This window comes from Pectinophora gossypiella, chromosome 10, assembly GCF_024362695.1.
Source record: "Pectinophora gossypiella chromosome 10, ilPecGoss1.1, whole genome shotgun sequence".
NCBI classification, from domain to species: domain Eukaryota; kingdom Metazoa; phylum Arthropoda; class Insecta; order Lepidoptera; family Gelechiidae; genus Pectinophora; species Pectinophora gossypiella.
In genome coordinates, this window is record NC_065413.1 from 7,421,356 (window position 1) to 7,435,092 (window position 13,737).

At 34.9% G+C, this 13,737-nt stretch overlaps 1 protein-coding gene across 4 annotated transcripts; it reads right to left on the minus strand.

The window, feature by feature from the left end:
* Positions 1 to 4: 4 nt before the first annotated feature.
* Positions 5 to 4,144, minus strand: LOC126370480 (non-structural maintenance of chromosomes element 1 homolog). 4 transcript variants are annotated; one of them, XM_050015357.1, is made up of 7 exons: positions 4,101 to 4,144; positions 3,941 to 4,023; positions 3,457 to 3,761; positions 3,029 to 3,187; positions 2,541 to 2,674; positions 1,736 to 1,816; positions 5 to 934 (listed from the first exon to the last, which is right to left on the minus strand). In XM_050015357.1, the coding sequence occupies exons 1-7, from the start codon at positions 4,109 to 4,111 to the stop codon at positions 775 to 777; spliced, it is 933 nt and encodes a 310-aa protein (XP_049871314.1). In that variant the 5' UTR covers positions 4,112 to 4,144; the 3' UTR covers positions 5 to 774. The 4 variants fall into 4 exon arrangements, with proteins under 4 accessions (XP_049871314.1, XP_049871313.1, XP_049871315.1 ...); XM_050015356.1 differs by having other exon boundaries at positions 3,941 to 4,133; XM_050015359.1 differs by having other exon boundaries at positions 797 to 934; positions 1,723 to 1,816; positions 3,941 to 4,133.
* Positions 4,145 to 13,737: the final 9,593 nt, after the last annotated feature.

Genomic DNA, 13,737 nt, shown 5'->3' on the forward strand with positions numbered 1-13,737 from the left:
CATACTGCATAAAATAATGTGTTTATTTCTTAATCTCCTGCGCTATCATTTATCACAATCAACAAAGGCCTAGCTTACAAATGCAACAACAAAATGCAATAGAAAATCGTTACTGTTACAAACTTAAATCTTATACCTGTTACCAGAAACATTTTGAAATGCACTGAATGATAGTTTTGGAATACAAAAAGATTTATTTTGTCATCCAGAAGAATGGATATCTCTTTGACCCCGCAAAAATGAGTGTTCAAACTAATAGAAACAAAATTGATATTATGTCACATACATAAGTCATTTCAAAACAATTTCTACGCGTAGCCAAATCGCATCTACAACTTAGCGAAATCTACCTACTCTACTTATAAATTGAAATCAGGGAGCAATAAGAAAAAAGAGGCGAATGAATGTATCTCCGTTCCGAACAATCAGGCTTAATAAGGGGCTGGACTTGCCTCATTTATATTGCCATGGTAAATTATCATATTTTTTACTAGAGATTCGCCTTTAGGCAAAATCTCACCTATTGGTAAGTAACCATGTCGCCAAATTTTCCTTGGCGAATAGAACTAGAGGGTTAAAATGGCCACATCGAAGTAATTCATCTAAGAAAGCAATATTACATTTTGACATTTGCGCACATAAAAGTAAGTGCGCAATGCAAACAAATGTCAAATAGCAATATTGCTTTCTTGCTTCGATGTGGCCATTTTAACCCACCTGTTACCTACTCTTCTTTCTTACTGCTCCGTGGAATGAAATACAAAATAGGTACCACTAAGGTAGGCGCTTCCTCTTCCTCGGGAGTCGCTGCGACACCTCCGGTATAACTTCTTGTGTCGCCTCCATCTCTTCAGAATCTTCTAGACCGATTGTTGGCTCGACGACCGCGTTGTCGGGCGTCGGCGACGGTAGTTGCAACTGGCTCTGTGTTAGCCTGGAATTAGGGAGAAATAACGGCTAAATATAAATAAACTGGAACGCCGTCAGCGTAATGAGCACTTTGCCACCGGGTGCGATTCGTAACGGTTGTTTGGACTAACCTACCTGTCAATAATAAAAAAATAAGTGGTGGAAGCTTCAAATGTACTTTGGAATAATGAAGGCGAACACAGTTGTAAAGGTTTACGTACAAAAAAAGATTTATGACCCAGAGCATACCCATGCACACAAGACAAGGAAAAGTCATTTAAGATCAATACTGTTTGCAGTCTAGAAAGAAATATGTAAAACGCCTATTTCCCACCGGGGTAAGCAGAGACTATAAAAATGCATGTGCTTCAATCCTGACACTAGAAAGATTTTAATCTCAAAATAAGCTGAGTAAAAGATATGTGGAGATCATGTCATCATCAATTTAAGAGCCACGCTCTTGTCGGTGCAGCGTTTTCCATGCTACTTCATGAGATCATGTAATACACAGAAAAGGTATGATGAAAACATACTAAAATATTTGTTTGGGAAAGTGACTACAGTAGCAGCCCTTTAAAAATAAAAAAATAACCCTTAAATATAACAAGGATATAAAATCTTAGTGATGGATTAGTCAATGGATGAATTGAAAGCAGAAATATTAGCCAAAACGAGGTTTAAGACACAAATCATTCACATTAAAACAAAATAAAAAATGCAGTTGTATGGAAAGTGCGAAGCAGTCATTCTTTTTGTGCAAAAACAATTTTAAATGTGCCAAAGCATAAATGTTCCCCTTATAAATATATCAACCATTTAGTTTTACTTTCCGCTTGATGTGTTTCCCATCTCTGTTGTCTGTTGATTCTCACTTTGTGTAATGTCTGTGTCACTTGTGTCAGTGGGGCTGAAATATTCAAATAATATTTCAAATTATAACTCCTTATTATGAATGAATGCTCGTTTTTAGTCTTGCCTATCAATAGCTCATTTAGATATACTATCGTCACACTTCGATACCATGTATACTTTCGATATCTACATAGTAGATGATCTTCAAGGTCAATATAAAGCTGCCTAATATAAGTACACAGTGGATGGTTTATCTACTTAATTTTCACTGGCAATATAGTCATATGAGTACTAAACTGACGACTTGCAAATTACGCGAATGGCTTATTACTAATAGTTTTTTATAGTATAAGGGAATTCTCGAACTTTTAATATTTGCATGTTAATAGTAATTAGCAGGATAGAGATTCTGTGACACTGACTTATACCATTTTGTGACTCTGTACCTAACTATCCTAAGTGAATAAATGATTTCTAATATGTTCTGTATTTATTATAATAGTAATTATTAGAATAAGAACATGACTTATGAGTGGTAATTTTGAATTAGTTACTCAAGTGTATTTCTTGTGTGGGCTATAATAGTGGGTCGATGACCAACCTCACCAAATAATATTAGAGTTATAACTGCGCTGTCAAGGCGCTCAGGTAGGCAGAAAGCGTGGTATTACATTTACTTTGATTCAGACACACAGTTTTCGCTTCCTCCAGTCTTATCAGAATCCTTAAACAGGCTGGTTAAAGTGCTTACTGTAGTAACAAATTATCTTGATACTTACTCTTCACTCTGAAGCCTCTCAATTTGCGAAGCATTGAAGTCTTCCTTGCAGCATGGCCACTTCTGCACTTTCTCCAAGTACCGGTTGAGGCACAGTGTGTGGACTGCCTTCGCACATGCTGGGCAGTTGTAGCCCTGTAAATGTATGCCTTTCTTAGTACTGATAAGATACGTAAAACCTTAGCAGATGGGTATCAGCAAGTAGTGACACAGGCCTTTAAGAGTTATTCAAATGAATGCTATAAAACTTAAAAATCATTATAACTCCAAGTGAATTTATTGGGTATAACATTATCTTTTTTCTTTTTTGGATGTGACTTACTGTAGGTTTGCCTCAGATGGCATCATCTACGTCGCCGGACAAATAGGAAGGCTGAGGATTCTCACCCGTTACATAAATTTAAGACAAAAGGCCAGAGGGTGCCCAGATGGAAAATAAACCAGTATGCTTTGTTCGTTGAAATGTTACTTGTAAAGTTTTGTACTTACTCTGAAAACAATTTGCTTGCACAGACAACACTCCTCAATTGTGTCAGGCATGTTTTGTCTCAGGTAGCCTTCAAACTCATGGATAGCTCTTACTCCTAGAGCGTAGTTATCGCCGTCTTTGTCTAGATACCGCATTTGACACCAGATGTTGAGACGTTTCTGAAGTATATCCAGTGTGGTAAGTCAAACATAAAGCAGAATTAGTTTTTAAACACGGTGTATGCGTGATTTTTTACATGTTCAGTTAAGAAATAGCCTTTATTTTTTGTGATACTGAAAAACTTTCATTAGAACCTACTTTTAAGTGTATCTGTCTATGTACTGTTCTTATGATTAGAAATTATGACTATGAGCTACATAGGTAAATGACAATTGTAAGTACAGCAATTAATTAAAGAAAGACAATAATAACAAAAAATATTATGTACCTGGGCATCGGTTTTCGTAAGTGTCCCCTTCATTTGACCAACTATATTGAGTGCATGTATTCCAGTTATCTGTCTGGCCTCCGTTGTCATAATACTCTCAATGAGCAATCTGAAGAACTCCAATTCGTTAGGAGAGAACACATTATGTGCTTTTGTAGCATCATCATAGCCCAATGAGAGGAATATGATGACTTTTTCATTTGTCAGTTCATCATTGGTTATTTTGATGTTTTGTTGAAAGGGTCTTATTTGGTCATTAATTTCATGTATCAAGGCTGAGACTTCTAGTTGTGAGTTCTCGTTTTCTGGAATCACAGAAAAATAAAATAGGTTTCACATTAAGCTCCAACTTAAGAAGAAACAATTTGCTTAATTAGTATGACTAAATATAACACTACTAATAATACAAATCATTTATTTGCCAGATCAATAATTAAAGAGTTCTGTAAATAATACGAACACAATAATAATTGTGCAAACTTACCACCGCCGGCAAAGGACGCCAGTACCTGCTCAGTTTCGGCATACGACATAACTCCCCGACTAGCTAAGGATCTGAGGAGAAACCTGTGTGTGCAGTTGTAAGTCATTTTGAAGCTTGATATTATTACAAAATAATGTGTGATTCTAATGAAAATACCTACTCAACACACATCCCGCCGAAAACCCAAACTCAACTGTCAGTCAGTCTGTCAAAACACAACCAGTGTTACCGGTTCAGAGTTAAAATAATTACACAAAAATAAGATTTTCTATTTTCGATTCATTTATACATACATACATTTGTCCAAAATAGAGTAAAAAAAATAGATGAAAATTATGTTATACAAATGACAACTTTTATTTAAGAGGATGCATTTTTAATGTAGGTATAAACTTAATTTACATCATACAGGTCCCTAAAAAGCTTTTTACGTGTAAACAAAATAATAAGTCCTTCATTTATGCTAAATATTTCCGGTAGGTTTACGTTTGATACAATGAATGTCAAAAAAGTGTTAAAATATTTTTTAAAGTAATTTCCTGAATGAATGTTAAACTAATAAGTATGTTTTTAGTTAATCTTACAGTTGTATTTTGAGTTTTTAAGTTGAATGAGTGGTTGTTTTATAATAGGTACTTATAATTAGACAATGGTGCTAATTCCTGTAAATACCATCTAATTTTATTTTAAGTTATATCTGTCATTTTCTTATCCGCCGAAAAGGAAAAGGACGGGTAATCGACAAGCATAAAATTTATGGAACACACGTCAATTTTAAGGACAAATCTAAAACAACCGTCTAAAGATTTTTCATCAGTCAGTAACCCGACACAGGTAAGTAGACAGCACGTCAAACGGATTGCATACCAGCGACATACCTTTTTGATTCTAACTTACATTAACGACCTGTGTCAATTACATCTTGACAATGGGGAACTGTTTTCTTTTGCCGACGACACTGTTTTACTTTTCTCGGGGAACTCGTGGAAGGAAGTGTATAATTTAGCCCAAAACGGGTTCAATTTAGTGTCTGATTGGTTGAACCAAAACCTGCTCACCTTAAACGTAGACAAAACAAAGCATATGATTTTTACTTTGCGTAATAAACATCTTCCTGACCCGGCAATATTTACCATCGCTGCACACTCCACTCAAATCCCTCATACTTCACCTTGTAATTGTCCTAAAATAGAAAGAACTAATAGCACTAAATACCTCGGAGTCCTTATACGTATAGATAGCAACCTCACTTGTAACTCACACATTAGCCTCATATCAAATAGAGTCCGTAAATTAATATTTGTATTTAAACATTTAAGACATGTAGCAGACCCTCCAACTTTAAAAATGATTTACATAGCACTTTGTCAATCAATACTTATTTATTGCATCACTACATGGGGCGGTGCACCAAAAACCATTTTCAAATCTGTAGAACGTGCACAAAGGGCACTGTTAAAAGTAGCTACATTCAAACCTGTGCTATTTTCCACCTCTCTACTCTATGAGGTATGTGACGTACTTACCGTCCGACAACTGTTCATTCTTCATACTATACTTATGCAACACTCCCAGACTTCCGTTGACATCGACGTTACATATACAAGGCGTAACCACTTAGTCGCAAAATCTTCCTTCTTCAATACCAGTTGTAGCCATAGATTCTTCTGCTTTTTGGGTCCCTTTCTGTACAACACGCTTCAACGTAATCTTTCCATTCACTCCCAATCAACACTACTTTGCAAAAAGGCTGTTACCAAATGGTTACAAAGACTATCATATTATGACACGGAGAATTTACTTAAACCTGTTGGTTGATTACCTTTAGTAAACATAATAATATACAAGTAGATACACCTCACACAACACACACACACACGCACGCACACACACACACACACACACACACACACACACACACACGCACGCACACACACACACACACACACACACACACGCACGCACATAACAAGTTGCATTTTACCTTAACTATTAATTATTATTTTCTCTTTTTATTGATAACTTGATATCATTCAAATTTTTAATATTACTTATAACAATATTCATTGTCAGCACCCTCACTTTTGGCTTTTGCATACAACTTTTGGATGGTAGCTGGTATCCATAGCAATTATGTCACAGCCTGTAACTACATATTTATAAATGTAAACAAATATTGTCATATATTTAAGGCTTTAATGGTACGAAATAAAGATAATATTATTATTATTGTATGTCTTTTTCATATCTCGGGCCTATGGAGGCCCGGACTTTTGGAAGGCGTGGGTGGGGCCGAAGCCAACACGTAGAGGCCCCTTAAGACAGTTTAATCTAAATGTGGTGTGACACCAACCGGCGATTATCCCTGTATGCATTATGGGAGTGCACCCAAAGACAATCCCCGGTTCGTGTAGGACTATTGCAAATTATTATTATTATTATTATTCGCCCGGGTTATCATTCATTTACTCATTCTTCCTAAAATTAAGAGCTGTGAATCATCCGTCCCTTTCCTTTTCGACGGATATGAAAATTACGGATATAACTTAAAATAAAATTAGGCGGTGTCTGCAGGAATCGGGGCCAATGGTTACTTAGACCATGACTGTTTTCCAATATAGAATGAAGTATTAAAATATTTATATAATATTTATATATAAATATAAGTTTGTTAGAATATTAAAAGTTGGCAACACTTATCATTCTTTTTTTTTTCAAATGTGCCGTGCCGTTTACATAAACAATTCCAGCACTACATGGTTCACATAACATTGATAGCGATATATAGCTTGCTTTTAAGCTATCTCTGTTTAGTTTTTTACTTGTTTCTTGTAGAGACTATGCTGCCATCTAACGGATAATCTTGTTTTTAAAGTTTATTCGTAGTTCTTTAAATTATTACTAGATGGCCATTTTAATTTTTTGTAACTTTCAGTCATTGATGTTCCTACCTACCTATATTTATTTATCTACAAAAGGGTACACCATCAGCTTATTTATAATAAAACATTAAATAAAACAAAATAAATTGAACTGTTACATAAGCCAATTACCTACAGGTGCACACAACATTTGCAGTGTAAGACAACGTACCTAATTGTTTAGGTAGATAACTAAATTATACAAATAGGAACAAATTATACGGTTACTTATTTTAAAAAAATATTCTGGAGGACATAAATATTAATGTATAATAAATAATGCCTGAAAGCTACTAATATCTTTCAGCAGCTAAAACAACTAATAGCTACCTACTTGTACCTATTTGATTTGCAAGTCAAATAATTAACCAAATTTTTATAATAATCTATAGGTAGATGATAGGTAGGTATGTATCTGATTTCAAAAGGCAAAATTAAACGAATTTTTAATAAAGTCGAACCGAGATTAACAGTAAACCGCAGCTTTTCAAGTGTCACTTGCGACTAGCGCTCAATTACAGGCGTGCTAATTGCGATCTTGCTTCTGATCGGTTCGATTTTCTTTTTGTCAGAAACATGCCTTCTTCTGACATTAAAATCTTACTTTGAGAGAGCTTGTAATGGTACCTACCTAACTAGATTAAGCGCTTTCCTACCTATTATTTTGTGTATCATGTCTTAATTAAGTAATAAGACTATGTACCTAGGTACCTACCTACCTAAGTAACACTAATCATTTTCGCAGATAGTTAAGTAGTAGGTACCTACTTAGTCCTTGTGGTGGTGTTTTCAGTGATCCTTATTTCTATAGAATTATTTGTGCAGGTATGGTTTGTTTTATTAGTTATTAAATATATTTTCGTGCCGTTCGCGGTGGAAGCTGCAGGCTCCTGGTGTGCAGAGGCGAAGGCATTTAATTTGTGGCTGAGGTGGGCCGGCGATTGAGAGAATGTGGTTATGACGCCCGCTCCGGTTCATATACCTTGTGCAACGGTTGTCCATCGCTATCCAGCGTGGAAACGGGGCTAGTATGATGGGCACCTTTGCGCCAAGAATGACACGAGGTGGATTATTGAGACATGACGCATGTGCATAGGTATAACTTTACTAAATAAAACTTTGACTTTAATAAATAAAAAAATAAATTCATTAATTTTGGATTATTAAGTTAAAAATCATTGTTATTAAAGTGTAATAAATATATTTAATAAAAGTACTAATATACTAAGTATTAGGTAGGTACATACATTACTAAGTAGGTAAGTAGCTAACTAGTATCCGAGGTACGGTCACGAGCATTAATATGTACACTTTGGTACCATGTCACATTAACTTTTTTGTCAAATTGAACTGTAAGTCTCACTAAATGTCAAATATGTTAGTGCGACAGAGTCCTAAAGTGGGTACATTATATTGCTCATGACTGTACTAGCAGAAGAGTCTTCATTACGTTGTAGATGTTAAAGAGTCCTTCGTGGCTAGTTCATTACGGGTTGATAAAGAGCTCCTCAATAACAAGAAGGATCATTTTGAAATTATCTACTGTTATTGTACATCTCATTAAAATCTAACGAAGAATGAGTGCAGGGTACCTATACTTTAATGTAGGCACTTAGTGGTTATTGTTACAAAGCAAGAGCTCGTTCCTCGACTCGATTACACGACGATAATGGGAATAAAAACTAAATGCATCCTATAACAAAGCGACGTAATAATATTAGTGACGCAAACGTACCTATACGGCCGCGAACATAGCAGTCCTATTAAAGTCCTAATTGCTTCCCCGTTCCCTAATTACTGCGTCCTGTGTCCGTACTCTCTTATCAATTATGTTCGTGTCCCCAGCGATGCCACCGGCTACCTGTTTCCAACTGAAAAGTTTGTACACGATGCAATTATACGATTTGAACGAAGCTTTAACCTATAAAGTCGACTGAAAAAACTAGGGTAGTGCTGTGTATTGCTCTATTGGACTAACGATGTAAAAAGACAACAAGAAAGTTCCGATTTCAAGCTGCTAGATAGGTACCTATGGATTATTTTGATGCTTACTATTGCAAGCTAAATTATTCTAAAATAATGATGTTTTGTAAGATAACAGCTATTGGAAATGAGGTATTGAAATAATGTAAGTTGACTAAGTATAAAAAAAAAATCCCGAAAATGAAATTAAAAGTAAGTAAGAAGTAAGTTACAATTATTACCTTTATACAAAAACGCCTTAAAGACCTTACTTACCAACTTACACCTTACCTCCCCGAGTTTCGGTACATGACAGTGTCTTGTTAGTACGTACTCTCCAAATTATATTTTAACGATGCGGAGGAAAATTCTCGTCTCGGAAACAGCACCGCAACAATACGCTTTCGTATATGTGAAATAGAAATTTAAATAACTGAGTACCCGACACCGCGTTATGACATTCGCAGATTTCCTTGCAGAGAGCATTGTCGAAATGAACCCAACTTGGCATGCTCAAAGTTAAACCCGGAAAGATAAACACGAACATAAATTCATTAGTTTTCTACGCCGACGCATGCTTTTATAGAAGGCATAACTCGCCCACTAAATTATCTAAGCTACGAGCGCTTTCAAAACTTTTAATGGAGTCAATTTGGCCTCGCATTCAAAACACCTATGGAGGCAGACCAGTGAACGCGATTTATACAAACATTAGTGCCGGGCCTTTTATGCGAGCAACGACTTATCTTGCAGTTACTACTTCCCTCCTCCTGACTACCTTGTACATACCTTGCCCATACCTACCAAGCTACTTAGGTATAGGTAGACAGCATACAACGTTTACGCGACAAATTATTTTATCTGGGTCGTGTACTAAGTTCAAGATAAGTTATGAAATTCTGCTTACTAAATAAAGACAGATCTAAAACTTACGAAAAACATTTATTTTTCTATTTAACTTATTCATAAATTTTCAATCAAGAAAAACGTTATTATAAGTTCGACATTTTATCACCTTTTTCTATGACCTCACAGTGTGCTTTTCATACAATCTCCTTAGTAATTTCGTGTTTGACGTTTGGAATGGTAACAAGTAACTGATTTGACTAGTTGGAAACTAGCATATTGCAAGTTCTATCTATAATTTTGCGTCGCTGCAGTCAGAATATAATTAGGTATCTCAAAAATATAGTGTATAAGGAAGAGTGTGTTGATGCATGCAGAGGTGTTATGTAATTACCTTATTATATGAATAAAAGTTCTTTAATTTTGACTCTGAATTAATTTTATTTCCTTCTTCAAGCTTGCAAAGTAATCTAAACTGAAACTTTAGTACAACAACGCTTTTATTGCTGGCGGAAACTCTCAACTAAGTGCATCATTTTGAACCACAAAATACTTGAAAAACTAATAAAAACTTTTATATTTCCATTCCTTATAATTGTGTATTATACTTTGCATTGTTTAGTTTTTACTTACAAAGGTTATTAAATATTCTTATTCCCTAATGTACATTTTCACTCAAATTTTGTTCGCCAATCTTAAGAATAAAGTAAGAGACATTAATAGACTCATGGAGACTAAAGTACTACATTCACGATTTAAATGCCATGTTCCTCGTAAAATTCTGTTGCGAAAATATTAATCCGTTCAACAGTATTACTGGCGAAGTATTTACAAGTACACCAGCTTCCTTTTTGGAAAAATCCAGTCGCAGCAGAGTCCATTAATAAAACGCATACAAAACGGAAAGCGAGCGCATGTTAATCGAAATGCAAAAAGATAAAACCCTCCACTCCAAGGTATGTTACTTTGAAAGTGTGCCAAATGGTAGTAAAAGTTTAACGTTGCACTGGATGATTACACAGCTTAAAAAATCTTTTCTTCCCCTGGAAATTTGAAGCCACCTCGCTAAACTCCCAGCTTAGAAAACTTTGCGCTCCACTGTAAACATTTTCCTTCAAGTATATTCTAGACACTGATTTTTAACAAAATTATGAATAACATTATGAAGAGCATAAAAGTATGCTCTAAGAAAATGTAAACGACAGTATAAAATACTTAAAAATCCGCTTTTCACGATCGAATGAATGAGATAAGTAGAGTTTTAATGAAAAAGGGTTTCCTCTTGAACGATTTACAAAAAAGAAAAACAATAATGGAAATCGACAATTTTGTCATTGTCTAATATTTCGGTAGTCGGGAAGCGTTAACAATTCAGCTTGAAGGCAGTTGGGGAAGTTTTAATGGAGCAATTTGGAGGTGTATTGAAAACAGGCGCCTCTCTGAAGACAACCAATTGAACGCTAGGAGCGAGCCTCGCCTCGGACGATTAATACAACTGACTTTAATCCTACCGTTGTCTGAGCATGTGAATTGTTTGTTGCCTTTTTACTGCGCTTAAGCTCTACGATAGCTGTACCTACTTATTAAATTAATACTGTTGTACGACTAACATTATATATAACATTTTGTCATTTGTATTTTCTAAGAAACAGGCAGGTCCAAAAATGATGGAAAGATGATCTGGGTGCCTTTACAGGGAACTCGCAAAACATCTGCCTAGTTACGGAACTGGGTAAAAAGAGACCCCTCTCTCGAGGGCGTTGCTCAGAAGCAGGACTCCATAGGCTAGAAAAAAGAGAGAAAGTAGGCACTATTATGGAGATACGAGTACTTGTTTGGTTTATGCAAACTAGGTGCCTATTCAATAAATAACTTTATAAAGCATTGGTAAATTTTATTTTCGCGGGAATGTTAAGCTTTTAAGTTGTAGCTCGTGCGCAAAAGGAGGCAGTTTAGTATTGAGGCTGAATGCAGTCCATTAAAAGTTTTGGTAACATTCATAGTTGGGGCTCGAAATCTGCAGCAGTGCTATTTCTGAAGCACTATATAATTTTCCGTGAGGTACCGAAATAGAATAATAACGTTTCACTCCTGCCTAAGTACTAAGCTAATCCGTCCAGTTCAGGCAGATCTTACAATCACAGACCACACGAGAGAAGAAGAAAAAGCCAAATATAAATCCCGGAGGCGATATGGATACAACATTATTGTGACGAGTGACAATATTCTAACATTAATTTGTATTCCTCAGCATACAAATTTTAATTAGGCACTTACTTACCCAATTAAATTTTCTATAAAAGAATAATTTGATAATCGTTTTGATAAAAAAATATAATTTGCGACATAATAACATTCATCATCATCACATATCATAACAACAGACATAACGACATAATACAGTCGGAAGCAAATTACTAATTTTTTTTTGTGTTATGAATAGATCATTTCAAACGGGACATTTGAAGAAACGGGCATTTCAATCGAGATTTATAATATAATGTTCTTTTTACATTTTTGACAAATTCAACTATTATTTTATTTTATTATAACAAAGACAACTTTGTATTCGTAATTAGTTATAGGAAGGCATGTTAAGTAGGTAGTTATTCTATGGTAGTAGTATAAAAATCTATAAGCAGGTAAATTGAATATTATTATTCGAAATGAGTTACTTTTTTCCTTTGTAATGACGGATTTTCCAGGCTACGTTCACCAAAAACAATATAATATGTAGATGTCGCTGTACAGCTTTAAAGTGATAATGACCTATTTTCTCATTAGTACTCGGGTACATAATACAATGTAATGGAAGGGGCATCTATAAAAATAATTCCGCTTGATATTTGGATCACATTATTTTGTAAAGAATTATTGTAAAGAATTATTTTGCTATTTATATTGCTTGTCTTCTTGATCAAAATAATAATGGGTGGAAGATGTAATTGTATCTAATTGTAAGTAGGTCATTGGATGATCCAAAATAATAAACAAATAGCACTTGAAGATGTTTGTTACCAGCGCACCGTAATCGGTTCTGTGCTGTATGGATCACACATAATTCAGTTACAATTATTATTTAAATTGTGTTTACTTTGAAATACCCAAAAGTCGTGTTCTAGTTACTAATCTAATCTAGTTACATTTTATTGAAGTAATTATTAAATAAAAAGAAATAATTACTTAGCAATATAAAACACGATAAGTACAATAAATAAACAAAGAAACAAAATGCAACGGAAGGAGTTGTGGGGTTCACCTCGTCTTCCTCGGGCGTTATAACCACTGAGCTACCGAGCACCTTTCAAATTGTAAACAGTAGTGAAATTATGAACCATAGTCATCATAATTATAAAATTGATATATTTGTGGGTGTTTGTAGTCTATTACAGAAACGACACGTTACCTATCAGAAGGCGTCAAGTGCAACCAGCATATTAAGAAACTGATTGGACATTTGCACTTGATAGTACCTATGTACTTATGTATGAAGGAAAGGCAAGTAGGTATTTCTTCTTACATATTATTTTCCGAACATTCTTTTCCGTTTGGTGTACGAGCCGCCACTTTGAGTCTGATCTCCAGGTAAGCTGGCAAAAATCGATCGTTCAAACCGCTTTATCGCTATCGTGAGAATATACTTACATACTTTTAGACGTTTCTAAAGAACTTTACCCGTATTATTCGAGTCTTAGAAAGGAAGAGCTGCACTGCAAAAATAAGTATTTCGTAATACTTATATACGTCATCAAGTCATCATCATCTCCTTAGTTAACCAGTTTTTCACGTAATTGAAACTCAGTACTAGAGAAAAACTTAGTTCTACAAAACACTATTCTTTTTGTTAGCCCTTGATATTAGCCCTTGGATGGACGTGACATAAAAATATTTTCTTACTTATAAGATTAATCGTTTTGTTCGTTATTCAATCATAATTAAAACACATAATAACGGGTTCTTACCCACATCCCTCATAACCCATCATCATAGAGTCTCATATCCCTGATTTAAACGCGGTAAGAACCCGTTATTATGTGTTTTAATTATGAGATCGCAAATGTTTCGGGT

What these genes read in the sequence shown, in the direction of transcription:
- LOC126370480 (XM_050015356.1), bottom strand. Translation starts at nt 4,046, where the DNA reads ATGACTTACAACTGCACACACAGGTTTCTCCTCAGATCCTTAGCTAGT. An exon ending in GAGAGGCTTCAGAGTGAAGA is followed by an intron (nt 1,817 to 2,540) that starts GTAAGTATCAAG and finishes TGAATATTTCAG; the next exon opens with CCCCACTGACACAAGTGACA. An exon ending in GGAAACACATCAAGCGGAAA is followed by an intron (nt 935 to 1,735) that starts GTAAAACTAAAT and finishes CCCTAATTCCAG; the next exon opens with GCTAACACAGAGCCAGTTGC.